The sequence below is a fragment of the Serinus canaria genome, chromosome 22 (assembly GCF_022539315.1).
Source record: "Serinus canaria isolate serCan28SL12 chromosome 22, serCan2020, whole genome shotgun sequence".
Taxonomy (NCBI): domain Eukaryota; kingdom Metazoa; phylum Chordata; class Aves; order Passeriformes; family Fringillidae; genus Serinus; species Serinus canaria.
The window spans coordinates 337713-365240 of record NC_066335.1 but is presented as its reverse complement, the minus strand read 5'-3'; the positions used below and the strand labels follow the sequence as shown (position 1 = coordinate 365240).

The 27528-nt window shown below is 49.2% G+C and overlaps 2 protein-coding genes and 1 long non-coding RNA gene across 12 annotated transcripts; all 3 read left to right on the top strand.

The window, feature by feature from the left end:
* The first annotated feature begins 1087 nt into the window (after nt 1–1087).
* Nucleotides 1088–11971, top strand: ANXA4 (annexin A4). 9 transcript variants are annotated; one of them, XM_050983028.1, is made up of 16 exons: nt 1100–1239; nt 1670–1683; nt 4486–4531; nt 5198–5204; nt 5631–5706; nt 6078–6172; nt 6433–6546; nt 6692–6782; nt 7427–7506; nt 7973–8029; nt 8430–8523; nt 8989–9084; nt 9520–9578; nt 9955–10077; nt 10333–11166; nt 11304–11971. In XM_050983028.1, exons 1-15 carry the CDS (start codon nt 1115–1117, stop codon nt 10390–10392), a joined length of 1137 nt encoding a protein of 378 aa, XP_050838985.1. In that variant the 5' UTR covers nt 1100–1114; the 3' UTR covers nt 10393–11166; nt 11304–11971. The 9 variants fall into 9 exon arrangements, with proteins under 9 accessions (XP_050838984.1, XP_050838982.1, XP_050838983.1 ...); XM_050983027.1 differs by lacking the exons at nt 1670–1683; nt 5198–5204 and adding an exon at nt 11213–11258 and having other exon boundaries at nt 1088–1239; nt 4486–4539; XM_050983025.1 differs by lacking the exons at nt 1670–1683; nt 5198–5204 and adding an exon at nt 11213–11276 and having other exon boundaries at nt 1088–1239; nt 4486–4539; nt 11323–11971.
* Nucleotides 11972–12802: 831 nt separating this feature from the next.
* GMCL1 (germ cell-less 1, spermatogenesis associated) lies at nt 12803–27178 on the top strand. 2 transcript variants are annotated; one of them, XM_030233327.2, is made up of 14 exons: nt 12805–13110; nt 13607–13730; nt 16041–16137; nt 16469–16566; nt 17039–17151; nt 17634–17699; nt 17863–17947; nt 18120–18210; nt 18420–18560; nt 20489–20558; nt 23726–23801; nt 24497–24642; nt 24778–24865; nt 25913–27178. In XM_030233327.2, the coding sequence occupies exons 1-14, from the start codon at nt 12935–12937 to the stop codon at nt 26039–26041; spliced, it is 1500 nt and encodes a 499-aa protein (XP_030089187.1). In that variant the 5' UTR covers nt 12805–12934; the 3' UTR covers nt 26042–27178. The 2 variants fall into 2 exon arrangements, with proteins under 2 accessions (XP_030089188.1, XP_030089187.1); XM_030233328.2 differs by lacking the exon at nt 18420–18560 and having other exon boundaries at nt 12803–13110.
* Nucleotides 18567–20020, top strand: LOC127060384 (uncharacterized). The gene is made up of 2 exons (XR_007779365.1): nt 18567–19603; nt 19694–20020. It is a non-coding gene; the product is annotated as an uncharacterized LOC127060384 (long non-coding RNA).
* Nucleotides 27179–27528: the final 350 nt, after the last annotated feature.

Sequence of the window (27528 nt, the reverse complement as noted above, 5' to 3'; positions counted from 1 at the left end):
AGATGGAGAAACACAGCAGTTCTGCTGGGGATTAAAATGGGCCCAGAGCAGGGACTGCTGACGTGAGAAGAAGGGCTGGGAATGGAAACTTTCACCGATGTAGGAAAGAGAAAAGTTTGTCCTTAGCAACAGTTTATATGTGCTGGTCCACACTGAATCCTGGTCAGGGTCAAGTGCCAGATTTTGCAAGGAAAGAGGCTCTGCAGTGCAAAAGGAGAGGGCTTGAGGCTTGAACCTGTTTTTTCTGTTCCCCTGGTCCATCCCCTTGCACCAGTAGGTGCTGGGCTCTGTGGAGCTGTTTTGGGAGCTGAGCTGCAGCAGGAGCTGTAATAAATAACCCACACAGACATGCTCACTGAGGCACAGCCTGCCCACATCCAGGCTGCTAAATTTAGGTTCCTTCCAGCAAAGGAGCATGGGCAAAGAGGCACAGGGATGAGACAGAGCTGTCCTATGAGCTGGAGAAAACGGAGAGGCTTGGTTTACCGGTGATGATAACAGCATGTTCGGCATCAGAGGAGACCAAAGGTCCTGAGGATAAACACTTGAAGACAAGAAATCTCTTTTGCAAGGCTGATTTCCCTCTGTCAGCCCTGTGATCATGTCCAACTGAAGTCCCTTTGCCTGAAGGGTTTTGGCTTGAGGGCTCTGCCATTTACTGGGGCAAAATGAATAATTGTTATGCAAAGAACCATCCTAACTGAAATCGTGGCTGTTTGCAATGCAGAGTTCTTAGATAAGGGGTGAGGATGCTGAAGAGCCAGAGAGGTGCTGTGGGAGCACAGGAGGCACGATGCAGATCAGAAATCCCCACAAACCACACCGGGGGTGTGACAGGACTTCTTGCTCCAGGGTGTTGCTGCCCGTGTGCCCCACGCCGTCGTCCCCCTCGCCCCCCCCCGGGCTGTGCCCTGCTGCAGGCTGGAGTGAGAGACCGGAGCCTGCGGGCAGAGCCCCTCTGCTCCCTGGGACTTTTACAGGGAATGCCGTCCCAGCCTGCCAGCCCTCCGTGTAACCCCAAAAGTGCCGTTTGGGGTTACATCCCAAACGTGCAGTGTGAGTAAGGCTTCCCGGGAACTTCTCCCTGCTCTGGATCACAACCAACTGTTCAGGGATGGGCAGGGCAGGGCTGGAGCTCCCTCACGTCACTGCCGCGTGTCGCCAGGGCGGGGACTTTGCCACCCCGGACAGCCACCAAAGCTCTGCCCATCTGTGCCAGGGACCCGCGCGGGACAGCAGGTGAGTGCCAAGCGTCCTCCTTGACATGGGGCCGGGGCTGCATGGCTGGCGGTGCCTGGGAAGGTGCCAGTCCCGCTCTCCAGCGCGCACTGAGGGCGCTGCGGGAGCGGCAGCCCCGGGCGGGGCGGTGCCAGCGGTGCCGCGGCTCTGGGGCAGCCCGGGCTGAGCCAGAACAGGGCACAGTTCGGGATGGAGCAAGAGCTGACCTTTCCCGGCCACGGGGAATGCGGCTTTTGGTTCCTGTTTGTGCCGTGCCGGGGCTGGCACGTCCTGGCCGCTGGAGCGCCGAGGGCATGGCAGGGGTGGCACGGCTCGGGGGGCGCGCACAGGCGGAATGAGGCGTACAAGGCTGTAAGAATCATGTTTTTATTCCTTCTGAGGGCAGTGGCCAGATAAAGGTCATTGTGTGGGAGGCGCTGGGATACCTCAGCTGTCTCGGGGCTCGTGGCAGACGGGAGATCCTTCCTGAGCTGCAGACTCGGAGTCCGTGGCCCTGCGGCGAGCCCCAGCCCCAGCCCCAGCCCCAGCCCGGAGCGCAGCCAGGGCTGCATCCCATCCCGCACACCGGCAACAGCGGCGGGGACCGAGCTCTGGAAAAGCCGATCCGGGGATGGGTGTGGGTTGTGTTTGGGTAAACGTGCACCCGATGAAGGAACTCGTCGGACAGGTCCCGTGTTTGCCTCGCAGGAAAAGGGTCACAAAGCGGTGGGTTTCCATCCAGAGCCGAGGTGTGGGGCTGGCAACTCTGCGAGCTCAGACTGGGGGGAAAAGCCCTGTGTTTATGTCCTCTTAAGCTGTTGGAACTTTCCTTGGTGGTTCCTGTGTGTATGCTCTGAGCATAGCCAGGAAAACCTGACTGTGTGCAAGCCTAAACTTGAACTGGCCAGCACATGTGATAGTGTCAGCACTTTCCTGATAAATCAGGTTTATTCAGCTTTTAGAGGATGTTTGATATGGACTTAAAACAGGCTGTTTAGCTGATAAAGCCTGCCAGGGAAAGATCATCCATAGAAAAAAACATCGAGTAATGGGAGGGATGCCTCCTACACTTGCACTCTGTCACCTGGGCACAGTGTTTTGAGCTTCTTCTCTGCCAAGTTTATTGTACCAGGCCTTTTTTCTGGGGTGAAGCAAATAACATCAGGACCATATAGCACTGGCTGGCTGACTCTTGCATGCACAGTTTAATTCTTCAGAACACAGAGCAAAGTATTGTTCCTGTCCTGGAGCTGTTTTCCCTGATTGAGCTGCACACCAGGAATTGTGTTAAGCTGCTGAGCACTGGCAAATCTGCTGAGCAATTCCCTCTCTCTCTGCTTGCCAAAGGGTGGCTTAGGAGAGTTTCATTCATCTAAAGCCCCTGCATGAGCAGTTCCTGCAGACCCCTTCAGCTGTGGAAGGGTTACAGGGGCCACTGTGGGACAGCCTGGCAGAGCTCTCCCACCTGTAACCTCAGAGGCTCACACAGAAATGCACCAGGAACAAACCAGCACTTGCAGATTGAACAGTGCCTTTGCACTGCTGCCTTTCCAGTGATCTGCTCTTTCAATTCCCAGTGGTTCCCAGGATGAAGAAATCAGTCTTGCAGTCAATATTCAGTGTGGTGTTTCTGCTGTTAATGGATGTTGTGAGAGCATTTGCCCTTAGTGCAGTACATGCAGCCTCTCCTCATGGTTTGGTTTCCTTCTGCCAGCTCAGAATTTTCCTGCTTCCCTTTCCCTTGCTACTGACCTTTATTTTGCCCTCTAATTGACTTGCTCAGCCAGCCTGTCTGCTATTCCTGCTTCTGTGTACAGACCAGCTCCATCACAAAAACAGCAGTGAAATTTGGAGCCTTCATTTAGTATCTGACTAAAGCAAATAAAATTGGCTTTTTACTTCTGTAGAAAGATTAGAGAAGAGCAAAGATGACTTTTCTGAGGTCTAGGTCATACTGTGATGGCTGGAATTTATGATCAGATGAAAGGAAGCAAACTCAACACTAATAATTGCTATATGATGCCTGATTGCAGAGGGTGTAGTAAGGTAGAGGTGCACCTGGGAGTGCCTGTCCATGGCAAGTGCCACACAGAGTTAACTGGCCTGAGCAGCTCGCCCTGTGCATTCCAGGTCTGTGGGAGTCATGTGGAGCAGGAGCAAACACACTCCTGGTCTTGCACAACTGTCTGGGCTCGTGGATAGCAGCTCTTAAGGACCACGAGGAGAACTAGGGAGAGATGTCATTCACTGCTGGCACCTCTGCTTCAGGGCTTTAATGGGAGAACTTGCTCAACCCTGGAAAAAAAACACACATTTGTGGGTGGACTTGACTTGCTGTCACCATGTCTGCATCTTTTGAATTTATTCTTTATTTAATTCAACCCTACTGTATGTGGGTATCTCTTTGAGTCTGCCTTTCCTAACTCCTCTGCTGTGATGCTGGGATGAACCTGGGTTGTGGGGAAGTGAACCTTGTCCTGGTACGTGACATCCTGTCAGGGGATCAGGGACTCAGGAAAATTTGGGTGTGTTCATGCAAAGGCTCTGATTGCAAACAATATTGTGAGGAGAACTAATCACCCTGGGCAGATGGCAAGGAAGCTTTGGGGTTTTTGGAGGGTTTTGTCAGTCAAAACTACAGCCCTACAAGGAAGTGCACCAAACTGAGAGGATGTTGAACATAAAATGTCCTGTTAAGATAAGAGGGAAAGTAATTCTCCTGCCCAGTGCTCAAGTGAGGTTATCCTTTGTGTGCTCACCTACACCACAGTGTCTCTGCCTCCCAGCAGGATCCATGAAGGGTTAGGGCTGTGTGGGCAATCTCACCCTGCTTCATCCTCAGCCTGCTTCATCCTCACCCTGCTCACCCTCAGGCTCTCACCTGCCAAGGTCAAAGCCATGTGCTTTTAGGACATGGGAATCAAGGCTATTTTCTTTGCTCCAGGACAACACTGTTTGCCTCTCCTTGTAGCCCAGCCAGGCAATAGAGAAGAATAATTAAATTACCATACTAATCACCTGTGTGTCCACCACATCCCTCCCAGCCTGGCCCTGGCCCTGTGCTGTGTGATCCAGCCTTTGCTCCGTGCAAAGCAGGGCTGGACACTCTGGGAAGCTGCCCTGGGGGTTCACTTGGGCTGCTCAATCCTGCTTTAGTCCTCAAAGAATTGGATGGTTATTTTACCAGCCTCATTTACCTTCGAGGGAAGGTGTATTCTGTTAATAATTTGCTAGAAAACTAACACTCCCTGTGTTTTATTATCACAGCTGTCAGTGCCCTGGACAGAGACAATAACAGATTGACCAGATCCGAGCAGGATGGTGAGTGAGTGTGTTTGCTGTGCCAGGCTGTGCCAAGCCTTTGCTCTGGCTTGATAAACGTGGGGAGTGGAGCTCTGATAAGGACACAGCAGGAAGAACACTGTCACTGTCTGTCCCTTCAAGGGGGTGAATTTATCACTTCTTTCTGCTTCCTCATTGGAGAGGAGAATGACCCACACATACAGGCTCTTGCCTTTGGGGAGTTAATGGAAAACCAGATCAGATATTCACATCATTCAAAGAACATTAATTTCTCCAGATAAAGTTCCTAGGCATATTATTCTTTCCAGGCTGAGCCTACAAGGCAGCCATTTCTATGGTTGTAATTACAGAATCATGGAATGGTTTGGGTTGAAAGGAACCTTAAACATCATCCAGTTCCATCTCCAGCCATGGGCAGGGACCCCTCCCACTGTCCCAGGCTGCTCCAAGCCCAGTCCAGCCAGGCCTGGAACACTTCCAGGGACAGGGGAACACTTTTCTGCCTGTTGAGTTTTAAGTGGTACTTTTACCACTGATGATTTTCTCGGGAACATGAAGAGCTTTGCAAGAAAAGTGTATTTCCCCAGAAATTGCACTAGAGCAGAGGCAGGAGAAACCTGTTTGTGAATCACCATTTTGGATAAAACACTGCACTTCCTGGTGTGTTATTCAACAGAATGATGGTCCTTGGCTGCTCTTAGAGAAGTCAGGAATGGGGCTTTGCTGAGAACAGCTTCTTCTATGATTTACATGGAAAACTGCTGGGAAGAAGCTGGACTGAGCAGAGATGTCTGGCAGTGTGCCCTTACTTAACTGGAAAACAGATACTGCATGGGCAGCCACATTAAGATATTTTCTCTTTTCAGTTGAGTCCCTGTAGCTTACTTCTTATGTGGCTGGGAAGTCCTTCTGGAACAATCCATTGCATTTTTGGAATGGATGGAACCTGGTATAAAATCACTCATGTTTGGAGGGTAGACTTTACTTGCTGTCACTCTCCAAAAGAGATGATTGCATCTTTTGAATTGTCTTTTTTTTTTAATTCAGCTCTACTCTGTGAATGTCTCACTTTGTGACTACTTTTCATAACTCCTCTCCTTTGGCTTTAGGCAACAGTCAAGGGTGTGTCAGCTTTCAGTGCTGAGCAAGAAGCACAGGCACTAAGGAAGGCCATGAAGGGACTTGGTAAGTTATCTCCCTCCACTGTTAAACCTTCTTTTCTAGCTCTGCTGGTTGGGAAGGTTTTCACTGGTGGTTTTTTGGAGGGGAAGTTCAGCCATTTGCATCACCTCACTGCCTTGTGAGGGCACTGGAGGGAACTGGGCAACTTGAACCCCACTGGAAATCCAAGGCTTGGCCACAAAACCCTCTTTAGTCAGGCTCTTGTTTTCTCTGTCTGTGGTGTGGTGCTGCTGGGCTGAGGCAGCACACATGAGACCCAGGTTGTGCAAGGATGTGTGTTAGGTTGTGTGGCCAGTGGCACACCCTGGCAAGGCCAGAGCAGGCCTCTGGTTCTGGAACAAGCAGCTTGACTGGTTTTCTCTGGTTCCTTCCAGGCACAGATGAAGATGCCATCATTGAGACCTTGACCAAACTGAACGTTTCCCAACGTCAGCAAGTTCTGATCACCTACAAAAGCACTATTGGCAGGGTAGGTGCTCTTCAGAGATCAGTGCCTGTGCCTCTAACTGGGAGATGGGGACTTTTTTGGGTTGTACCACTCAGGTGAAATGTGAAGAACATCCCAGTCTCCACAAGAGCATGATTGGCACTGAGCACAAGCTTTCCTTGGCCAAGTTTTTTTGTTCTTGTTCACTTCAGAGTAACTGTTCACCCAAAAAAAGTATTGAACGATTTCTTCCTCTTCTCAAAGGTCATGTCTTTCTCCTTTCTTCTCTTTCTGTCTTCTAGGATTTGATTGATGACTTGAAGTCTGAGCTGAGTGGGAATTTTGAAAGGGTGATCATTGGTTTGATGACTCCTACCACCATGTATGACGTGCATGAGCTGAGGAGGGCTCTAAAGGTTTGGAAATCCCTTTTTACGTCACATGACTTATGGTCAATTCAGTATGCAATGCCATCATTTTTTATTAATTATTAATTTCTTATTAAGCTGTACCTAATAAACAGAAGTCCTAGTTGTCACAGTCTTGTCTCTGATTCCCTAGGGAGCAGGGACAGATGAAGGCTGCCTGATTGAAATCCTGGCTTCTCGCACCAACGCGGAGATCCGGCACATCAATGAGAACTACAAACTGCGTATGTAACACACTCTGCAATTCCTCACTGGCTCAGAAGCCCCCTGTGTGTCTGCAGGGGTGTGTGGAGAGGCAGGAGAAGGGTCTGTCAGCACCAAGGGCTAGAATTACACCTAGAAACTGAGGCGTTGTAATGGGGTGGGGTGGTTATGTCTGTCAGCTGAAGGTCTACCCATGGTGGATCTTTTGCCAGTTTTATCCTGGCTGTGCTTCTTAATTTTGCCCTGTACCACTCAATATGATGGCTGGATTGCTGTGATGAAAGCCAAGAAGGGCAAGGGCATCCTGGCTTGTCCTAGTCACAGTGTGGCCAGCAGGACATGCCTGCCCCCCCCACCAGTGCTGCGCTGCTAAGGCAATTCAAATCCTGGGGACAGTTTCAGATGGATGTTAGAAAAAGGTTCTTCACCCAGAGGCTGTCTGGGCACTGGAACAGGCTCCCTAGAACAGTGCTCACAGCAGCAATCCCGATGGAGCTCACGGAGTGTTTGGACAACGTTCTTGGGCACATGGTGGGATTCTTGGGGATGGTTCTACGCAGGCCCAGGACCTGGACTTGGTGATGCTTGTGGGTCCCTTCCCAGTCAGCAAATCCTGTGATTCTGCAGGCTGTTAGTAACAGATGTGCTGTGTGTGCTCTGGCAGAGTACGGCTCCACCCTGGAGGACGACATTGTCTCTGACACCTCCTCCATGTTCCGCAGGGTCCTCGTGTCCCTCGCCACGGTGAGTCCAGGACAGGGCAGGAACAGGGGTGAACATCTGCTGGACATCTCTCACCCATTTCTTATCTCAAAGTTTGCATACAGATGCAAACGCTTTGGGAGCCTTCTTTCAGGCTTTGAGAATTTTCTAGAAATCCATTTCACACAGAGGTGCTTCAGGCTGGCAGCTGTTTCACTTCCCTTGCATTTCACCTTGCCAGCATTTCACCCCAGCTTCTGCAGGGAGGGCAGCCTCACTCTGCCATGCCTTGATGCCATATGCTCTTTTTAATAAAGTGGATGGCTGCTGTTTCAAAAGAAAGAACAAATCACATCTGAATCATGTTTTGCTGTATTTGTAACCCATTACTCAATGTTAAGAATCCCATTATACATCTCCAGTAATTGGTTTTAAATTGGGATTTTGCAGGACTTACTTCCATTGGTTGCTCTGTTGAAATGAGTTTTTCATCCTTGTATTACTGCAGGGCAACAGAGATGAGGGAACATTCGTGGATGAGGGCCTTGCTCAACAAGATGCTCAGGTGTGTAGCAATTTGCTTCCTGGCAAGAACTGTCTGGGTTTGTATGTGTGATGTGTGGTGAATCCTTGCTGTTTATAGACCTCTGTTTTCCCAAGGTAGATGAGTGAACCTGACGTTGTGCTAGTCAGCAGTGCCCCAGGTGAAGACTTGATTGGATATTAGGAAATATTTTTCCCCCAAAGAGTTGTCCAGCTCTGGCACAGACTGCCCAGGGCAGGGGTGGAGTTCCCATCCCTGAGGGGATTCAACAGCCATGTGAATGTGGCACTTGGGGACATGAGTTAGTGGTGAACTCAGTGACCTCAGAGGGCTTTTCCAACCCAAATGGTTCAATGAAGTAAAAATCTCATTATATACACCTGGTGTTCTCAATTATCCCCACTCTGTCCATGTCTTCCAGGCCCTGTATGAAGCTGGGGAGAAGAAATGGGGAACAGATGAGGTGCAGTTCATGTCCATCCTCTGCACAAGGAACAGGTGCCACCTGCTCAGAGGTAGGAGCTCTGGTGTCCTGGGTTTTTTCCCTGGTTTGGAGGACAGTACTTTTGTAGGAGCTTTGTACTTGTTCTCGGGAAGGTTGTGATCCCTTCCTGGGACAACAGATCTTCTCAGGGCCAGTTGTTTCAAAATGGGAGTTCAGTAAAGCTCCCATCCAGCTTCCTCTAGCCTGTGAATTGGAGATAATGAGGTGTGACTCCCATGGGACAGAGCTAAGCATGGCAACTCTCTGCATTAAATAGCAGTTCTGGAAAATCCTTGCAGCAGTGGTGGCTAATTAGCAAGACAGTTGATAATTAAAATTAATTATTTCTGAGGGGCAGCCCTGATTTAGCTTACAATGTCATGGTAATGGTGCAGTGTTTCTACAGGCTATGAGGAGCTTGATCTTGCAAAGTGATCCTCGGGGGGTACACACTGAGGCAGCTCACTTGGCTCTTTTATCCAACTCTTCCTCCTAGTTTTTGATGTGTACAGAGTGATTGCTAATAAGGACATCACAGACAGCATTAAATCCGAGATGTCAGGAGACCTTGAGGATGCTTTGTTAGCTGTGGGTGAGTTCCCTGCTTTTAATCTCTGTCTACAAACTAATTAAATAATTAAAGATACTGTCTCTTGCCCTGACTGTTTGCACAGCTTCAGGAGGCACATTCTTTTTCACTGTTTTACAAGCCACAGTGTTTTAATCTTTGCAGATGCAAAGACCTGGTAAGAAGGCTCTGTGCTTTATATTGCTGTGCCAAGGGATCCTTTGGCAGATGACATTTGCTGTGTGGAAGCTTTAAAGCCTTAAAAATATTTTCTTGCTGTGCACTGGGCATGGAGACATCAACTGACAGCAGGTCACTGACTCTGGTTATCTGCACTGTGCTTGTTGAGTTGCATTTTTACAGAATAAATGTCTTCACTGAGAAAGTGCTGGAAGGGTTTGGAAGAATTTATCCTTCGGTTTATTGGTTTTAATTATCTTGTTCTTGTTCCCTTTACAGTAAAGTGCATGAGGAATAAACCTGCTTATTTTGCTGAAAGATTGTACAAATCCATGAAGGTAAAGAGATTTTGCTATTTTCCCCTCTGCCTCTCCATGCTTGAGTCACTAGCATGACAGCAATTATAGAAATTGTGCTAATTGGGGGGAAAAAAGAAAGAAGTCTGAGGTTTTCTGTGGAGCTCTCTTCCTTCAGGAGGCTCAGAGCTGGTAATGGATGCCTGCATTAATGCAAAAATGGTCTTGTCAGGAGTGGATTGCACAGAAGGCCAAGGCTGAGTGCCTGTCCCTGTGTGTCCCCAGCCTGTGCAGCTGCTGTTGTGTCCCCTCAGGGCCTGTCCCTGTGTGTCCCCAGCCTGTGCAGCTGCTGTTGTGTCCCCTCAGGGCCTGTCCCTGTGTGTCCCCAGCCTGTGCAGCTGCTGTTGTGTCCCCTCAGGGCCTGGGCACTGATGACAGCACGCTGATCCGGGTGATGGTGTCCCGTGCTGAGATAGACATGCTCTACATCAGGAGGGAGTTCCTGGCCATGTATGGAAAATCACTCCACTCCTTCATTAAGGTGAGCTCGGAGTCTTACACACACCTGGGTTTGCTAAGCAGCACCAAGGAGACCCTCAAAACAACATTTGGGGTATTTTAGAGGAGGTGGAATTAAGGAGACTTTACATTTATGTACTGGAAACCTTCCTGAATGTTCTTGGTTATTCAGTTGTCAAAGAGGATACAAACACTGCAATAAGTCATTTCTGCTGAAAGGAATCCTGCTTTCCAAGGAGCTGCAAAACTAATGGTGTTCCTTTTTTCTGCTCTCCAGGGAGACTGCTCAGGGGACTACAGGAAAGTTCTGCTCAGGCTGTGTGGTGGGGAGGATTAAAGGAGGCCTGGAGAACCTGCTGGGTGATGGGAAGCAGCTGATCATAGAATGGTTGAGTTGGAAAAGACCTTTAAAATCATCGAGCCCAATCATGATAAAGATTTCTTTCTTTAATTTTTTTTTTTTCCCAAATGCCTTATTAATTACTCTGATTACTGACTTAGGTTAGTTCATGTTCTGGTTAGATAGTGGCCATTCTGGTTGACCCTTTTGGTACACTTTTATGCTTGGAACACCCCTTTGCCTACTAACTGGGCTGGTGAAGCCCAACGTACACAGAATGCTGTAACCAAAGGTATAGAAGTTGTTTCCTGAGCAGCTGCCCCTCTGCTGTTGTGTTCACCAGCAAAACACATCAGCTAAAGCAAACCCGAGAGCGAGAGGCTGCACAGGCAAAAGGCAACCTCATTGGTACATGGGGTCTGCAGAAGATGGCTTTGCTTCAGTTTTTCAGTAGAATTAAAACACAAAGAAACCAAATATCTAAAATACAAACATGTTTACATATTAACTTGCTTCTGTTAGTGTGGAGCATTAACAGCCTGGCTGTGCTGTGTGTATATGTTGCTGTCACTGGTGACATGAGAAAAACCTTTTTCTGCCCTGGTTAGAGCAGCCCCGTGTTTTTGGTCTGTCTGCTGGATCATGGGAGTATAAATAATGTGGGTTACATTATAAACCCTGCTCTGGATAAAGTGATGTCATTGGAATCGTGCCTTTTTAAGGAATGACCTGTCCCCAAAACCCTACCTCACCAGCCTGGTGCTGGAACATGTCCCCAAATGTCCCTGAGGTGATTCCCCAGGCCTGCCTGGGACAGGTCCCCAGATGTCCCTGAGGTGATTCCCCAGACCTGCCTGGGACATGTCCCCAGATGTCCCTGAGTGATTCCCCAGGCCTGCCTGGGACAGGTCCCCAGATGTCCCTGAGGTGATTCCCCAGGCCTGCCTGGGACATGTCCCCAGATGTCCCTGAGGTGATTCCCCAGACCTGCCTGGGACAGGTCCCCAGATGTCCCTGAGTGATTCCCCAGGCCTGCCTGGGACACCTGCCCACATCTCCCCACACCTGTCCCATGTCACAGTCCCACAGGGGACGCGTGTTGTGCCTGGGCCTCACGTGGATGTCCCCATCAGCCTCTGGGAGAGACTTCTCCCCAGACCCTACCCACCTGCCTGTTCCCTGTTTGCTCTCCAGAGGTGGGACCCTGCTTTGCCTTAGCAATTTGTGTTCCACCACTGGTGAATAATCCTGTTCTGAAGGATCAGCCTGAGGCTGCATTGGCACAGCTCCAGCACTGAGGTGGCTACACCCAATTCCATCCCTCATCTTCCTCTAAAACAGGCTGCTGCTGCCTGGAGATGCCTCTGTAGCCTCCAATAAAATAATTTTCTTTCTCGTTCTCTGGGCTGCCATTGGAGACACATTCCTGAGTTTTGCCAGCAGAGGAGGCAGAGCTTTATCCAGTTCTTCTGAGGGGAAAAGCCCAGCACAGCACTGCAGCTGGGAAGGGTTTCAGTGCCTTGGCTCGGGTTGGGTTTCAGAGCGTTGAAAAATGAATAAAGAATTTGTTTCTGCATTTCCCGTTGCGATGGTGTGTAATTCATCCACGTTTTTAGTCTTTGTATCCTTTTCCTCCGGTAAGGACTTTCCAACACATAGACCCAGTCTTTGTCTCTTCTTCATCTTCTGGTTTCTGGAAATTGTTCTTGTCCTCCGTACATTCTCCAGTCCAGATGTCCAACCCCAACAAGAAGTTTCTTTCCCAGGTTTTGTTCATTGAACTCCATCAGAGTTTGTTTATGTTTTAGTAAGTTTCAGTAAGTTTCAGGTAGTTTCAGTAAGTTTTCCAAGCTTTCTACAAAAGCAGCTTATGGGAACTTTGCTAGATGCTGGCTAGGAGTAATTTAAGAATAAAGCAGTATATATATATATATATAGTATATAAAATATTTATTCATATATATAGGTAAAAACGATATAAAATAAATTATGTATATTATATTTTATATATTATATATATAATGTAAATATAATATATAAATAAATATATAAAGAAATATATATATTTCTTATATATGTCTAACATTTCTTAAATATATATTTATATTTCTTAATAATCACCTATATATATAAATATATCCAGGTTATGTATACATATATATATATAACATATATCTATAAAACACACACACACTCATATATATATATATATATATATATATATATATATATATGAAGATGATGATTAAGAAAATTGTGATTAAGAAAAGCAACGCAGAATTAAATTTAGACCATTAACTATCTCCTGACGAGGCAGTCTCGCTCTCCCCCTCGCGGCGCAGGAAAAGCGCCCGCCCGCGTCACCGCGGTGCTGGCCGGGCCCGCCCGCGTCACTCCGGTGCTGGCCGGGCCCGCCCGCGCAGGCGCGGAGCTGCAGGGCCGGGGAGCTGCGGGGCCGCGGCCGCCGCCGGCCGGGGCTGAGGCGCCGCTGCCGCTCCGGCCCCGCTCCGCTCCGGCTCCATGAGGCGGTGGAGCGGCCATGGGCTCGCTGGGCAGCCGCGTGCTGCGGCGCAAGGCCGGGCTCCCGCGGGGCGAGGCGGCGGCCGCGGGCAAAGGCGGCAAGAGGAAGCGCGGCGGGGCCGAGGGAACCGGCGACAGCGACAGCGACGGCGAGGCCGAGCGGGAGGAGCGGCTGCTGCACCTCCGGGGCCGCAGGTCTGAGGGACGGGCGCTGGGGGGATGCGGGGCCTGGGGGATGAAGGGCCGGGCCGGGGGGATGCGGGGCCGGGCCGGGGGGATGCGGGGCCGGGCCGGAGGGATGCGGGGCCGGACCGGGGGGATGCGGGGCCGGGCCGGGGGGATGCGGGGCCGGACCGGGGGGATGCGGGGCCGGGCCGGGGGGATGCGGGGCCGGGCCGGGGCGCAGCTCCCAGGGGACACCGCAGGGCCCGGCCCGGCCTCCCCTCGGCCCTCGCCGTGCGGGAAGGAGCGGGGGCTGCCGGGGAGAGGTGTCGGGGTGAGGCCTTCTGGGGCTCCCCGGGTCGGGGGAAGGCCCCGGCGGCAGCGGCGGGCACCGGGCAGCGGTGCCGGCTCGGGGGACACGGCGGCTGGGCCGACCCCCCAGCGCTTGGGACCGACTGTTCCTGCTGTAACGGGAGAGTCTCAAGGGGTGTTTCTCACTGTTTGTGGTCTGTTGTTTTGTTTTTGCCAGGAAAAAATTGAAAAGCACGTCGAAGTATATTTATCAGACGCTGTTTTTGAATGGGGAGAACAGTGATATCAAAATTTGTGCTCTGGGAGAGGAGTGGAACTTGCACAAGATTTATTTGTGTCAGGTAAGTGTTTCCTTTCTAACTCCCAACAGGAACTGTGTTTTTAGTAAAAGGATGTGTGAGAACTCTGAAGTATGACTGGTGATCTTTCTTTTTTTTCCACTTTCTATTTAGGACTTTAACTCTTTTTGTAGATGTTAACAGTTAACCAGCTCCTGTTAGCACCAGGAGTTCCTCTTGGGAAGCAGAGCTGTAGGTTCATATTTCAAAAATTTTTGCTTCTCATACCACTTAATTATGTTGTGTAATTTATTTTACTCCTAATCTTGGTGCATTGTCTGTGAAAACAGTCCTGACAGTTGTCTTTGATGTGCTGAGAACATGTTCTTGTTTGCTGAACAAGTGGCTGAGGGACGCCTGTGATGTGAATGTTCTTGCAGGGCAAAGGAGGGATTCCAGAAGGGGTTTGTGGTACCCCAGCTCCGTTTTGCTGTCCCCTGGACTCGTGTGCAGGGGACCTGTAGGGAAATTGCTGCTGCTGGGTCTCTGCAGGTGTTAGGTGATCGTTTCCAGCCTTCACAAAAGGGTTCCTTGCAGCATCCCTGCTGCTGCAGCAGGAACGTTTTCTCAGGAACTAAAAAAAGCAATAAACTCTAGTGCATGGCCCAAAAAGGATGCTGTTTCCACAAACATTTCCTGTTGGGCTCGTGTTGGGGTGGAGTCCTTTGTGTCTGTGTTGTGGGAGCTCAGAGGTGCTGGTGGCTTCGCTGTCTGTGCTGTGTCACTCCTGCTGTGGCAGCAGCAGGGAGGAGCCCTGGCTGTGCCCTCAAACACCAAATTCACTTGTGCCCGTGCCTTTCAGGGGTTCTGCCCTGGGCAGGGGTTGGTGTGAAGCCCTCGGGTGCTGTACCTGGACAGGAGGGCACCTGTGTGTCAGCTGCAGTGGGAGCCAGAGCAGGGCTGTGACACAGTGGCACTGGGAGGTGCCACACACATGGCTGCAGTTTCTCTGGTGCAGCAAGTGACAGGAAGAGCCAGTTCTGGGGTTTTTTTGTGGCTGTTGCTGTGTCAGTGCCTGAATTCCAGAGCAGCTTCAGCAATTACTTGGGTGGTCCCAACGAGGAGAGTGTTCCATTGCTTTCTTGTAGGAAAAAGCCTTTTCTTTTTGGAGTGTGAGAACCTTTTAACAAGCATAAACTGCAGGCAGTTTATGGGGGAGGTGACCATTCTCCTCAGGCAGGTTCTGTTCCAGGGCACACTCCTGCAGTGCAGTTGTGTTCCTGGAGGTAAAGTGGTGTTGGAGGTTAGGAACAACTCCGTGTAAATGACACCTAATGCCACTGTGTGCCCCCAAGCAGACTCAGCCTGGCTGTTTCTGCTCTCCCCAGGCACTGCCTCGGGTTCCAGGAAGGACAGTCAGGTGCTGGTCACAGCAGCTCTGAGACATGGGGCATTTCTTTCTCATGATGCTGTTACAAAAATGATAAATCCTTGTGGAACTGGGGAGGTGATCTCTGTGGCAAAGCTGAGGCAGCCTCGTGAGGAGGACAGAGATGAGTGAGGGTTGGATAGGAGCATGTTGTGGGTTTCAGAGTTAGGGATACACCAGGGGTACAGAATTACTGACCTGATCAAATGAAATCAAAATTGGGTTTTGTGTTATTTGCTGCCCTGAGCTGAAATGCTGAGGGAAGAGGTCAGGGAATGCAGTGCCATACAAATAGACTTTATTTTTTTGATCTCTCAGGTAAACTTCATTGATAGCATCTCATAATGGGCACATCTGCTGCTGGGAAGGAAAATCAGGAACCCTAGTAGAGCATTATCTTTCCCTTCCTTTGGATGGAAACCTCAAATTCTAGTTTTATGTGCTTTTCACTTAATAATAAAAGGTATATTGCCGTAAATGGTGTGTGTGTCTGTGTCCTTGGTATGAGGCTCCAGCCTTGTACAGTAATTTGTATGTCTTGCATGCCTTTTTTTTTTTTTTTCACCCCAAACTGGCTTTCCCTAATGCCTGCAGGATTTCTTGTTTGCCAGTAACTTAAGGACTTAGTTCTTGGACTAATTCTGTCCCCCCTGGTGATGTGGTTTGTGGGAAAAAGAGCTTGTGTAGCTTTTCTGGCCTTTCAAACTCTTTCCTTACTCTGGTTACACACACGTAGCCCAAACTTTCCTGTAGGCATTTTGAGTGTCAGAAACAGCAGCTGCAGTCAGCCCCTCGAGTCTGTCAGAATGTTTTAGCTTGTGAAAGCTCCCTTAATATATTTTGTTCTGCATAAAGGTAAATATTAACTGTGTTTGGTGCTGCTTTTGGCAGTTTAAAGTGGGATGAAATCTCTTAGTTGAGTTTTTTCTCTCTTCTTCACACAGTCAGGCTACTTTTCCAGTATGTTCAGTGGCTCTTGGAAAGAATCCAGCATGAATGTCATAGAGCTGGAGATTCCTGATCAAAACATTGATGTAGAAGGTAGGTGGGAGCCTTTTATTTTAACAAAACCCTGAAGGGAGAGGCTAAGTTAAACCTGGTGATGTTCAGAGAAGGCTCATGAGGTTCAGCTTCTCTTTGTGCAGCTTTTCAGCCCTCAGGGGTGCTGAAGAGTTTGTTGAAATCCTGGGAGCTCAGGGATGGATTGGTTCCCCGTGTTGTGTTTTGTGTCCGGTCAGTTGCTCTGGATGAAGAGCCAGCCCTGAGACACAGAGAAGGTGTGCAGTGAGGGGCTTGGCTTGTGTTGAAGGACTCGAAGGAGGTGTTTAAGGTTGTCTTGAGTGCCTCTCTCTGAGTGGTGTTCCCTCTGCAGCCCTGCAGGTGGCCTTTGGCTCGCTCTACAGGGACGATGTGCTGATCAACCCCAGCCGCGTGGTGGCCCTGCTGGCAGCAGCCTGCATGCTGCAGCTGGTGAGTCACAAATGCCATTCCTGCTGCCTTGACCTGAAAGAAACACAGCAGTTCAGGGGATCCTCGCCCACGTGGCCTTTTTCACCCAGAGGAATGAATCAGCTTTTCAGGCTAAGTGGGGAAAAAGCCAAACACAAAGCAGTGGGTTTATTGAAAAATGCTGTGACTAAGATTGAGGTGTGAGATTAAGTGATTTGTCAGTGATATCTACAAGTAGATTAAATAGGTTTTGGAGCTCGCTGGCTCTACCCTGAAGGCATTCAGTACCCTTTTCTTTCATGGGAAATACTCTTTAGGAACATCTGTGTTTCTGAGGAATGATGGTTTAAATGGTTTGAACAGCATAGCACCAGTCACCGTGGGACTTGGGGGATGGCTCAGGCATGAAAATCTGTGTGAGCAGCACAGGGTCTGACATTTCCTGTTGGGAAGTGAACACTCAGAATGTCTTTGTTTTTTTTCCTCCCTGCAGGATGGCTTAATCCAGCAATGTGGTGAAACAATGAAGGAAACCATCACTGCCCAAACTGTGTGTGGTTATTATAATTCTGCAGGGACATATGGGCTGGACTCCGTGAAGAAAAAGTAAGAATTACTGTCTGCAAGCTGCTTTGGACATTGCCAGTTAACACTGAATTTACACACAGTAGCACAATGACCAGCTTAATTGTTTCTATATTTTTTTAGAATAGAATCTTAGAACATCAGAGTTGGAAGAGACCTGTAAGATCATCCAGTCCAACCACCCAGCCAGCACTACCACTGAAACCACTAAACCACATAATCCAGAGCCAGATTCACACCTCCAGGGCTGGTGATTCCACCACGTTCCTGGCCAGTCTATTCCAATGCCTGACCACCCAAACAGGGGAAATAAAAATCAGGTGCTTAACCTGAATGGATTGAGTCTGTCCAGATCCTTCTGCAGAGCCCTTCTGCCCTCCAGCATTTCCACAATCCCACCCAGTTTAGTGCTGTCTGCAGAGTTACTGAGGGAGCAGCTGTTGCAGGAATGTTGACACAGAGAAGGAGCAAGCAGAGGTCCTAACTCCTTGCTTTCCATGCAGGTGCCTTGAGTGGCTCTTGAACAATCTGATGACTCACCAGAGTGTTGGACTCTTCAAGGAACTCAGGTACTGGGGCTGCACTTCCCTTGCAGGGATGAAGGACAGTCCCTGCCCAAGTCTGGAGCCCTCTGCACATCACTTTCTGGCCATTGCTGGTTGCTTGTTCCCTGCCTCCCCTTCTCCTTTTTCTCTTTGTGTCTCACTGACCTGTTACAATTGATTTTTCCAGCATAAACCTCATGAAGCAGCTGATCAGCTCCTCCAACCTGTTTGTGCTGCAGGTGGAGATGGATGTGTACACTGCTCTCAAAAAGGTACCTGCCTGGGGCTCAGTGCAGTGAAACCTTTGTGAGGTTGGCTGGAAGTATTTAATGGAACAGCAGAACTTTTATAGAAACGTGTGCACTGTGGAAATGTCTCTTATTAGCATGCAGATTCTTACCTCTAGCTTCAGCTGACTGACTAGAATTTATTTGTTTTGCCCAGTGGATGTTCCTTCAGCTCGTGCCTTCTTGGAATGGGTCTTTCAAGCAGGTGCTGAGTGAAGCTGATGCCTGGTTTGCTGAGCGCAGGAGAGGTAGGAGGAGCTGGCCAGCCCTTGGCTCGGGGCTTGAACACCAATAACTTCTCCATTTTAATGCCAAAAGCCATTAAATAACCCTAATAAAATGAAAGCCATTAAACACCCATAACAACTTCCTCTAGGCAGTAAGTAAAATCTGCAGTATAAACAGGGTCTGGAAAAGATCTGGGGAGGCAAACCATGGTGTGGGTGCTGTGTTGCAGAGTTTGGGGGCGACGTTGCCTTCCTGGAGTCGGCGCAGGGCAGCGCCTTCGTGCCCGTGTTCGCTCACCTGAGGCTGCAGTACATCATCAGTGACCTGGCCTCAGCCAGGATCGTGGAGAGGGATGCCCTGCTGCCCTCAGGTGAGTGAGGGACGGAGCGCTGGGCACAGCTGGGCCCTCGCCTCCCCTCCTGCCTTCGGGAGACTGGGAGGGGCTGGGCATGTCCAGGAGGGACAGAGCTGGGGAGGGTCTGGAGCACAGGGCAGCTGGGTGGCACTGTGGTGACAGGGAGAGGGGACACAGGGCAGGGAAAGGGGGCACAGGGCAGCTGGGTGGCACTGTGGTGACAGGGAGAGGGGACACAGGGCAGGGAAAGGGGGCACAGGGCAGCTGGGTGGCAATGTGGTGACAGGGAGAGGGAACACAGGGTGGCACTGTGCTGACAGAGAAAGGGGACACAGGCAGCTGGGTGGCACTGTGGTGCAGGGAAGGGGACACAGGGCACATGCTGCATGCAGGAGGATCAGTGTGCTGGGAGGTGCTGTCAGAGTTTGGTGCTTGCCTGCCCTGTAATCTGTCCGTGCCAGGGTGCAGCCACGAGCTGTGTTGAGATCAGAACTTTTGCTCTTCCTTTACAAGGAGGTTGGGATAAATCCTGGGCTGCACTTTGGAGCAGGCTGGTGGCTGCCAGCATTCAGTATTTGAGGGGATGCTTTCTTTGTACCTGAGAGTCTGCAGACAGGGCCATTGCTGGGTTGTGCTCTGCTGGAAGATTTTTTCCAGATGCAATTGTTCTCTAGGAGGTAGAGAAGCAAATCACACCAAGTAGTTGAAAGTAGTACTGTGATTATTTATTTGTTTTTATACTCTGGTGTGTAGGGCCTGGTGGGGAGAATTGATATTCTCTGTTAGGAGTTCACAGCAGTCTGATCTTTGTGCAGAAAAGGTGCAAGAGACAGGAATACATTATGTGTCTGTGTGAGCAGTGTTTGTTGTTCTGTTTTATTGGTGGCTTGTGAAAATTTCCTCAGCTGTGCTTTCCCTCTTCATAAATCAGCAGATGAGCTGCAGCTGAAATGGGAGGTAGGAGATGGATACATGCAATACACAAAGAGAGAAGATGCTCTCCCTCCTGATATTTCTTCCTTCCCTTCTAGCACATCCATTCTCTGCTCCTTGCCTGTGTAGGTTTCCTTGATTCATTTTTTATTTTCAGTTGTACTTTGGTTGATGCCTGGTTTGCTCCTATCACAGTCTGTACTTTCACTCTACAGTCAGTGGGACAAAGGCTGGTTTGAAGTTTTCCACCCATGATGTGGCCTCTCCTCCCTTCTGTCCCATTCAGCAGCATCCTGGATTGCTTTTGGTCACGTTGGCTCTCCCTGTTCTCTCACCCAGCCCATTTCCCAGAGGTGGTTCTCATTTCTGACCTTGCCCCCTTGCCCCTTTGTTATCTTGACTAAGAACTTCTTACACCCCGTGGTTTTGGGATCCCTTTTGTGTAGCTGCCTGACAAACTACTGAGTTCTGTTCTGTTCTGTCTCTTGGTTGCACCATTAAGTTAACACAGCCAATAAAATCTTTGTGTGTTCTCCAAGGAAGACATGATTTATGTTTATTCTTAGCAGGGTACAACTTGTGTTTGTTTTACCATATTTGTGTTAAGTCACTGTTTTCTTTTATCCCTTGATTGTGTTTTCTTCTTCTTTAACTTACGTGGAGCTCCCCTGGGGATTCAGAGCACAGCACCTTCTCCCCAGAGCTTGCTAACAAGCCCCTTGGCTGAGCAGAGCTGTGTGTGCTGAGAAAACGTGGAGTTGCATCACTTGTGGCAGCAGTGGGTGTTGGAGGAGATGAGCATAGTCTGGGGTGGCTGCCTGTTAGCTGTGGGTGGTTATCCCTTCCCCTGGAGAGCACAGGGAGTATTGGGGTGGGGTGCATACACTTGTTCAGTTCATAAGGTGACTTTATTATTTCTATCTCATTTTATTTCTCTATTTCCAATGTACGTGACCATCCCCATTCCCAGCTCCAAAGACAACACCAAGCTTTTTTTTTTTTAATTTTAGAATGGCTGTCCTCTGTTTACAAACAGCAGTGGTTTGCCATGCTCAGAGCAGAACAAGACAATGATATTGGGTAGGTATATTACAGGCTTTATTTCTCTCTTCAGTTAGAAACCTGCCTCTCACAGAAATTCTGGCATGAATTATTTTGGAGTTTACATTAAGAGGAGGGGAAAGCATACTTCAATGCTTATGAACTGTTGATCTCTGTGGAGCTCTCAGTTCCCCTGGGCTGGCTGGTCTCCTCTCCTTCAACCAGCAGAACTCTGGAAAACTGATCTGATGGGACCAGAGGGAAATGCTGGGTGGGGGACACAAGTTATGATCTTCCTTCATGTGGACTAATGCTTCTCACTAGCACTTCACTGGAAATCTGTGTTGAGGCTGTGAAAGGGTGATTTCTGAGCCTGCCATTTTCAGGGTGCTTTGGCCATCAAACTGTTCCTCTTCCTTCTGCTTGCTCTTGGCCATGCTGCAGTGAGCCAGGTCCTGGATTTAACACCAAAACTATGGCAAAATGTAGCTGGGGGAGTTGATCCTGCCTTTGTCTCCTCTGCTGGCTCCTAGAGTGCTTTGAGGAGAAAAAGTGCCAAGTCAGGCAGCTGCAGAATGCCTGTTACCTCCCCAAACCCAGCAGGCTGACTTGCTCCTTTGTCCTGCCTCCCAGCAGGTGACACTGTGGGCAGGGACGTGTTGGGTTGTAACAGGAGCTTCAAAAAGCCCCAAACTCTGGTCTGAACAACAGCCAAGATCTTTAGAAAGTGTTCTCTTAGGCAGCAGTGCTTTAGGAAGTGGTGGAGGCAAGGTGCAGAGCTGTGGCTCCCACATTCAGTTCCTGCAGGTGAATTTTGGGTGGCTGTGCCTGTTCCTGATGCTGCTCTCTGGGAAGGCTTTGGCAGTGCTGCTGTGGCTGTGGCTGAGAGCAGGCAGGGTCTCCTCCTGGCTCCTGGGGATGCAGGCTCCATAGAGAAGTGGGTCAGTGGATGCAGCATTTGCTGCTTGGATGGGTTTGGGTAGCTCAGTGCAGTGGGAGCATTTGAGTTGTCAGCCCCTGCACACACATCCTTCTGGAAAAGGCAGTTCCCACAGAGCTGCAGTGAGGATGATGGGGGGCATCCAGCTTGGAAAAGAGCAATTTTGAAATTCAGCTACAGCTGAGGATTTCAGTGGCTCTTGCAATGGGCAGAGTATTTTCCCACATTTTTCTTGCTTGTTTAGTTTTCTCTTTTGCAGTATGGGTTGATTGTTTCTTTTAAGACAGTGGAAAGCAAAGGTCTCAGCCTCAGAAGGGCACACATGCAGCTGTTCCTTTGTGTTAGTGCAAATGTTTTGGCCATTTGACCAACGTGTAGCTGCAGGAAAAGAATTCAGGTTTTATAAGCCCATGGTTTATCCAGCTCTGCTGCTCTTCCTCTCACACCTGCTGCCCGTGTCAGCAGCAAACACATGTTTTCCCTCAGGGGTAAGGAGGCAGACTTAGGAATCAGAGCAAGACGTGGCTGTGACTCCTCTGAGCTGAAGTAAGGCTCTATTTCCATATCCCACCTGGTGCAGGGCATAATTGCACCTGCTTCTCCTAGCACTGCCTGCATGGAAATGGCACTGCCTGGAAACTCTGATGTGGCTTGTCGTGGTGGCTTTAGAGAGAGAAGAAAGTGTTTCCCTTCTCCTTTGAGTTAGCATTTAAAAGGATTAAACATCTTATTCACTCTTCAGAATTGGAGAATTTTTTAGTGTTAGCAGTGGAGTTTGTGGCTTTGAACTGTAGCTGCTCAGGGTTTACTTGTGTTAAAGTGGACCACTTTTTTTTTAATTAAACATGTGTTTTGTGGCAGAAGCCAGACATCTTTCAAGTCTGGGACTGGAATCACTTCTGCTCTTAGCAGTCTCTGGCAGTGTGTAAGAAGGAAGCAGAATGGCTGCACTGTTCACTGTGTGGCAGCTGGTGGAAGTGGTTCAAGCTGAAGTTCTGCATTGTCTGAGGCTGCTGGAGGGATGGAGAGGGGAATGTTAATGTCAGTCTGAGCATTATGGACTAATGTTTGTGAAATTTGTCACTAATTAAACAGAAATAAATCCTTTATCACCATTACTGCATTTAGGTCAGCCACAGAACCAGTTCAGCTGGAAGATGTGGAAAAGCACACGGGAGGTTCCTGGGTGAATTTGTTGAAGTGTGATGAGTTGTATGCATAACCTGTTCTTTGAACACTTCACCTCCCAGGACTGGGTTTTACAGACACGAGAGGAGAGACCTGGGCTGAGTTTATGAAAGGTTTAGCTGTGAGTTGCTGTGGAGTGGGAGCAGCAGGAGGAGAACAGAGGCTGCATCTCTTCTGGCTTGGAGGGCACTGCTGGGTCTTGTGGGCTTGCAGTTGAGCCTCTGGGGATTGATGTCACTGGGATTAATAAAGTTCACTGCCAGCCCTCAGCCTGGTGTAACTTGGACACTTCCTGGCAGCGGGTGTTGGGTTAGTGCTGTCATGTGTGTGAAGCAAAGTGAGTGACACACTTGTGGAAAATCAGGGCTGATCTCACTGGTGCTGGCTCTGCAGGGCTGCCCTACGTGCCAGACACAGGGGAAGCGTTGGGTGAGAGGAGCTGATCTTGCTGTGGGATGACACAGCCAAGGGCTCTGGGTCTCAGGAGCTCTGAGAGGCTCTGGCACTTCTTGAGCACTGAGGGGAAATGGGGTTTTTTATGAGCACTGAGGGGAAGTGGTTTTTTTTTTTAGTCAAGTTGCATAACCAGCCCCTTGAGAAACCTCTCCCAGTGTCTCGTGGCTGCTGCTTCATAGCACTGCAGTTGTGCAGAGCTCTGCAGCTGTGCCCCAGCACTTGTCTCTGGTTGTGTCTAAGAAGTCAGCCTGCTGTGTTTAAAAAACACTTGGGTTTTTACAAGGCTGGGAGAATGTATTGCATTGCAAGACCTATTATTTTATCTGGCAAAGTTCTTTTGTAGAAGTTCTGCCTAACTGAGGTGTCACAGCCTGGTTTGTATTGCAGTTTTGTAGTGTAGGTAGATGTTTATGGGACAGTTTGGGATGGAGGAGGCTCTGGGAGCTGATCCAGTCGTGCCTCTGCTCAAAGAAGGGTCAGTTGTGAGTCCCTTCCAGCTCAGGGTATTGCATCATTGTGTGGTCAGACAAGTTTACTCCAGTCTGTTCATCTTCCCCACATTAAGGTATCACACAAAGCTGTTGGAAGTCTCCTTAAAGATGCTGGTTTGGGTTTTTTTCAGGCCTCAAGAAATCAATAAGGAGGAACTGGAAGGAAACAGCATGAGGTGTGGTCGCAAACTGGCCAAGGATGGTGATGTAAGTGTGGCACGTGGCAAACTGCAGGGCTGGCATGGCTGAGACAAGTCAGGCATTTCCAAATCTTCTAGGTCCTCATTGTCAAACTGCATCAAAAGATGTCATGGAGAAAGATACAATTTTTTTCTCCCCAGAGGGAGAGCCGTGTCTCTGCAAGGAGCAAGGAACTGGTGTTTCATTGTGCTCTTGTGCTGAGACTGGGAAAACTGTTAGTTCAGGCAGTTAAACAGAGCTCTGATCACTTATTAGCTGGAGAAGGAAGTTGTGTAGATAAAATGTGTAACATTCAGAGCCAGGGCCCCTCGGTGTCTTTAGGTAACAGCTCTTGTGAAACAAACTGAGAACATTAATTTTTCCCACATAACCCAAGGCTGCTGACCCTGAGGAGCCCTCTGGGCATGGCTGGGGCTCACAGATCAGCCCCATTACCCAGTGCTGGTATCTGATACCCACTGCTGTGACGTGTGTTCTGCCTCTCTGGGAGGCAGCTGACCCTCAGCTGCTGTCACGCAGTCCCCTGCAGTGTCCAGCTGTCCCCACCGAGTTGTCTGTCCCAGCCAGGTGCTGGCAGGGATCCCTGAACCCGCAGTGCAGCTCAGGACTGGCCCCTCGGGGCTGGCGTGGCACTTCTGCCATGTGTCACAGGCTGTGTCCCCCTGTGTGTGTCCCCCTGTGTGTGTCCCTCTGTCCTGCAGTACTGCTGGCGCTGGACTGGCTTTAACTTCGGCCTGGACCTGCTGGTGACCTACACCAACCGCTACATCATCTTCAAGCGCAACACGCTGAACCAGCCGTGCAGCGGCTCCGTCAGCCTGCAGCCGCGCCGCAGCCTGGCCTTCAGGTGCAGCCCTGGCCTCGGCCCCTCCCTGCTGGAGCCCTGCTGGAGCCCTGCTGCCCTGTCACAGCGTGCCTCCCTGCCCCCCCGGGAGGAGCTGGGGCCGGGGAGGCTGAGGAGGTGTCGCTCTTGTGCCCCCAGGTTGCGCCTGGCCTCCTTCGACTGCAGCGGGAAGATGATTTGCAGCAGGACCACGGGCTATCAGATCCTCACCCTGGAGAAGGACCAGGTGTGTCTGTGGGCTTCAGTGCTGCAGTGCAAGGCGTGAAAAAAATGCTGAGAAGGGGAGTTGCTGTTCCTGTTGTCGTTGCTTATGTAGAATCTCAGGCGTTCCTGTTAGAGGTAGTGGGTAATTAAGCTAATTTGTGAAGTGGATCTAGAGTAGGGTAGTGTGGGTTTCGTGAGTGTTGATAATATGAAATTAGTTCCCATATTAGTGAAATGAGTGCCTGTGGTGCTGCTGTCTGCTGCCAGTGTCATGTTCAGCAGCTCTTCAGCACTGCTGGCATCACCCTCTGCATAATCTGCCCATCAGACTCCTCATTTAGAGGCAAATTCAGAATGTGAAGACTCTCATAAACTGAGGAGTTGAAAGAACGTCTGCATGTTGGTTAAGGGTTGGATTTATTACTCTATTAAATAAATGGAAGAAAGCTTCAGCGAGGAGTGTTCTTAGAGCAAGTGCCCTTTTCCACCCATTGCTGACAGCAGGATTTAGTGAGGCATGTGTGGGACTTGTTAATCTAGTTTCTCAAACTCCAGCCAGCGGTGATACAAAGGTGCTGAGAACACAGAAAACCTTTCCTTGTCAGTGCCATCCTCACTGGAGGGTGAAGTTTCACTTTTGAAGTTTCAGTTGTTTTGCATCCTCACAAGGTTGAAGTTTCAATTTTGCTTCCCCAAAACCAGTTCCTAGAGTGGAACCAAAAAATTCCTACCCACAAACTGAAGTTTGCTTTCTGCTGTGGAATGCCTGGTTGATGGAATCTCCCAAGTCTGAAAGCTGTCCCTTTCTCCCCAGCATGTTGGAGGGGAAATTTGCTCCAGCATTTCCTTGGCTGTTCCCTGTGCTGCAGGGCTGGGAGCTGCGGGCAGGCTGAGAAGGTGTCAGAGTTATAAACCTGAGGTGAAGGGGAGCTGTCTGTGCTTTATGTTTGTATTCTGATTTCAGTCTGTAGCCACTGAGATGTGCAGAGTGAGTGCTGTGTCAGTCTTGTGCTTTCTGCTCAAGAAATATCACACAAATATCACCACACAAATCTCCTGTGTGCTCCAGGAGCAGATCGTGATGAATTTGGACAGCAGACTCCTGACCTTCCCCCTCTACATCTGCTGCAACTTCCTGTACACATCCCCAGAGAAGCGGGCAGACAGTGAGGCCCAGCTGGATCATCTGGAAGCCTGAGACCTCCCTGGGGCCTGGGGCAGCCCCTCTGCAGCCTGGTGCTGCTCCAGGCCTCACCCTGTGGCAGCAGCCCTGGCCTTAGTGCTCTCCTATGCAGCTCTGACATCAGGGCATCCTTTTTCATTGTTTCAAGTTGTATTTCTGTTCTGCATTGTCAGGCAGTAGCCATTCCATGTTTGACAAGTCTTGTTACACTTGGGCTTTTCTGGGTGAAAACTGAGCCAAATGGGAAATAGGGAATTTGTGTGGATCACAACTTAGGAAATTACCTGCTGGACTCTTGAGCACACATTGTAGGTGTGTGGGTTTTGTTAGTGTGGGGTTTGGTTGTATTATTTGTTGGGTTTTTAAATAACTGATCTGTAAATACCAGATCCCAATTTTGCTTTTTTTCTTGGTCCTTTTCCATTAGGGCCAAATAATCTCTGTAAATGTGGCATCTCAACTTTGGTTATTTAACTGCACAGCCTTTCCCACCTGAAGGGCTTAAGCCTTTTTTGCAGCTCACACACACATTTCATTCTTGGTCCTGTTCTAACACTGCAGCCCATAATTCTCTGTCTTTTAGCAGGTTAATTTACTCATAAGAATGTTCATAAGTGAATTATTTTTTCCATGTACAGCAAGCACTCCAATGTCCTGACCATTACTCCAGCTCTCAGCTGGAGTTCTGCTGAGGGCTGACTCTACTCACACAAACCAAATACCAGTTTTTAAACATTTTTTTTGGCTTGTTTTAGCTGTTACCTTGGGAATACATCCCATGTCAGCTCAGGAACTTGTGACTTTCGAGTGCCTTTTGAGTTGTATGTGTAACACCAACTTCACATCAGTTCAGCAAGGTCACAGGATCCAAAGGCAGAGCTGGGAACAAGAGATTCCTCTCCACTTGGTGTGATGGATGAGTCGTGTCATGGCACACTCTGTTCAGTCTTTGTTGGGTTTTATGTTTGTCTCTTACAATTTTCAATTCTTACTGCAGGATTTTTTGATTCAAACTGGGAATTTTTGCCTCGTTAGCCTATTTTTTTAATGTCAGAAAAATATAAAACCATTTGTACTTTATAACAAAGGTAAAAATATGCTGAGCAAGATAGAACAACATGGCAACGTGTCAATAAATGATTTCAAGTGGAATATTTGCCCATGTGTGTCCTTTCCTGCTGGGAATGGCTTTTTGTGCTGGATTCACCCTGTGCTTTCAGCACCTCAGTGGGATCTTGTGTTGTGTCACAGCTTTGGCAGCAGAGAGCAGAAGCATTTTCAGCTGCTACAGCATCAAATTTATTTATAGAATTAACTGTATTTAGATATTAACTCTGGTTTTAATTAGAAGTACCCACTCCTTAAGAGTGATTCCATGGAAAGCAGCAGGGTTCCTGGCAGAGGGAGCAGGTACCTCAGATCCAGGTGGGTTTTTAAAAGCAGCAGATCAAAGTCTGAGCTGTGCAGGGCTTTGCACCCCTGCCAGGGCCTGATCCTGCTCT

Excerpts from the sequence above, each read along its gene's own strand:
- ANXA4 (XM_050983028.1), top strand. The coding sequence starts at position 1,115 with ATGGGCAGGGCAGGGCTGGAGCTCCCTCACGTCACTGCCGCGTGTCGC. Across the intron at positions 6,173-6,432 it reads ACAAAAGCACTATTGGCAGG|GATTTGATTGATGACTTGAA; the intron begins GTAGGTGCTCTT and ends TCTGTCTTCTAG. Across the intron at positions 8,524-8,988 it reads CAGGTGCCACCTGCTCAGAG|TTTTTGATGTGTACAGAGTG; the intron begins GTAGGAGCTCTG and ends TCTTCCTCCTAG.
- GMCL1 (XM_030233327.2), top strand. The coding sequence starts at position 12,935 with ATGGGCTCGCTGGGCAGCCGCGTGCTGCGGCGCAAGGCCGGGCTCCCG. Across the intron at positions 13,111-13,606 it reads CTGCACCTCCGGGGCCGCAG|GAAAAAATTGAAAAGCACGT; the intron begins GTCTGAGGGACG and ends TGTTTTTGCCAG. Across the intron at positions 24,866-25,912 it reads TCACCCTGGAGAAGGACCAG|GAGCAGATCGTGATGAATTT; the intron begins GTGTGTCTGTGG and ends TGTGTGCTCCAG.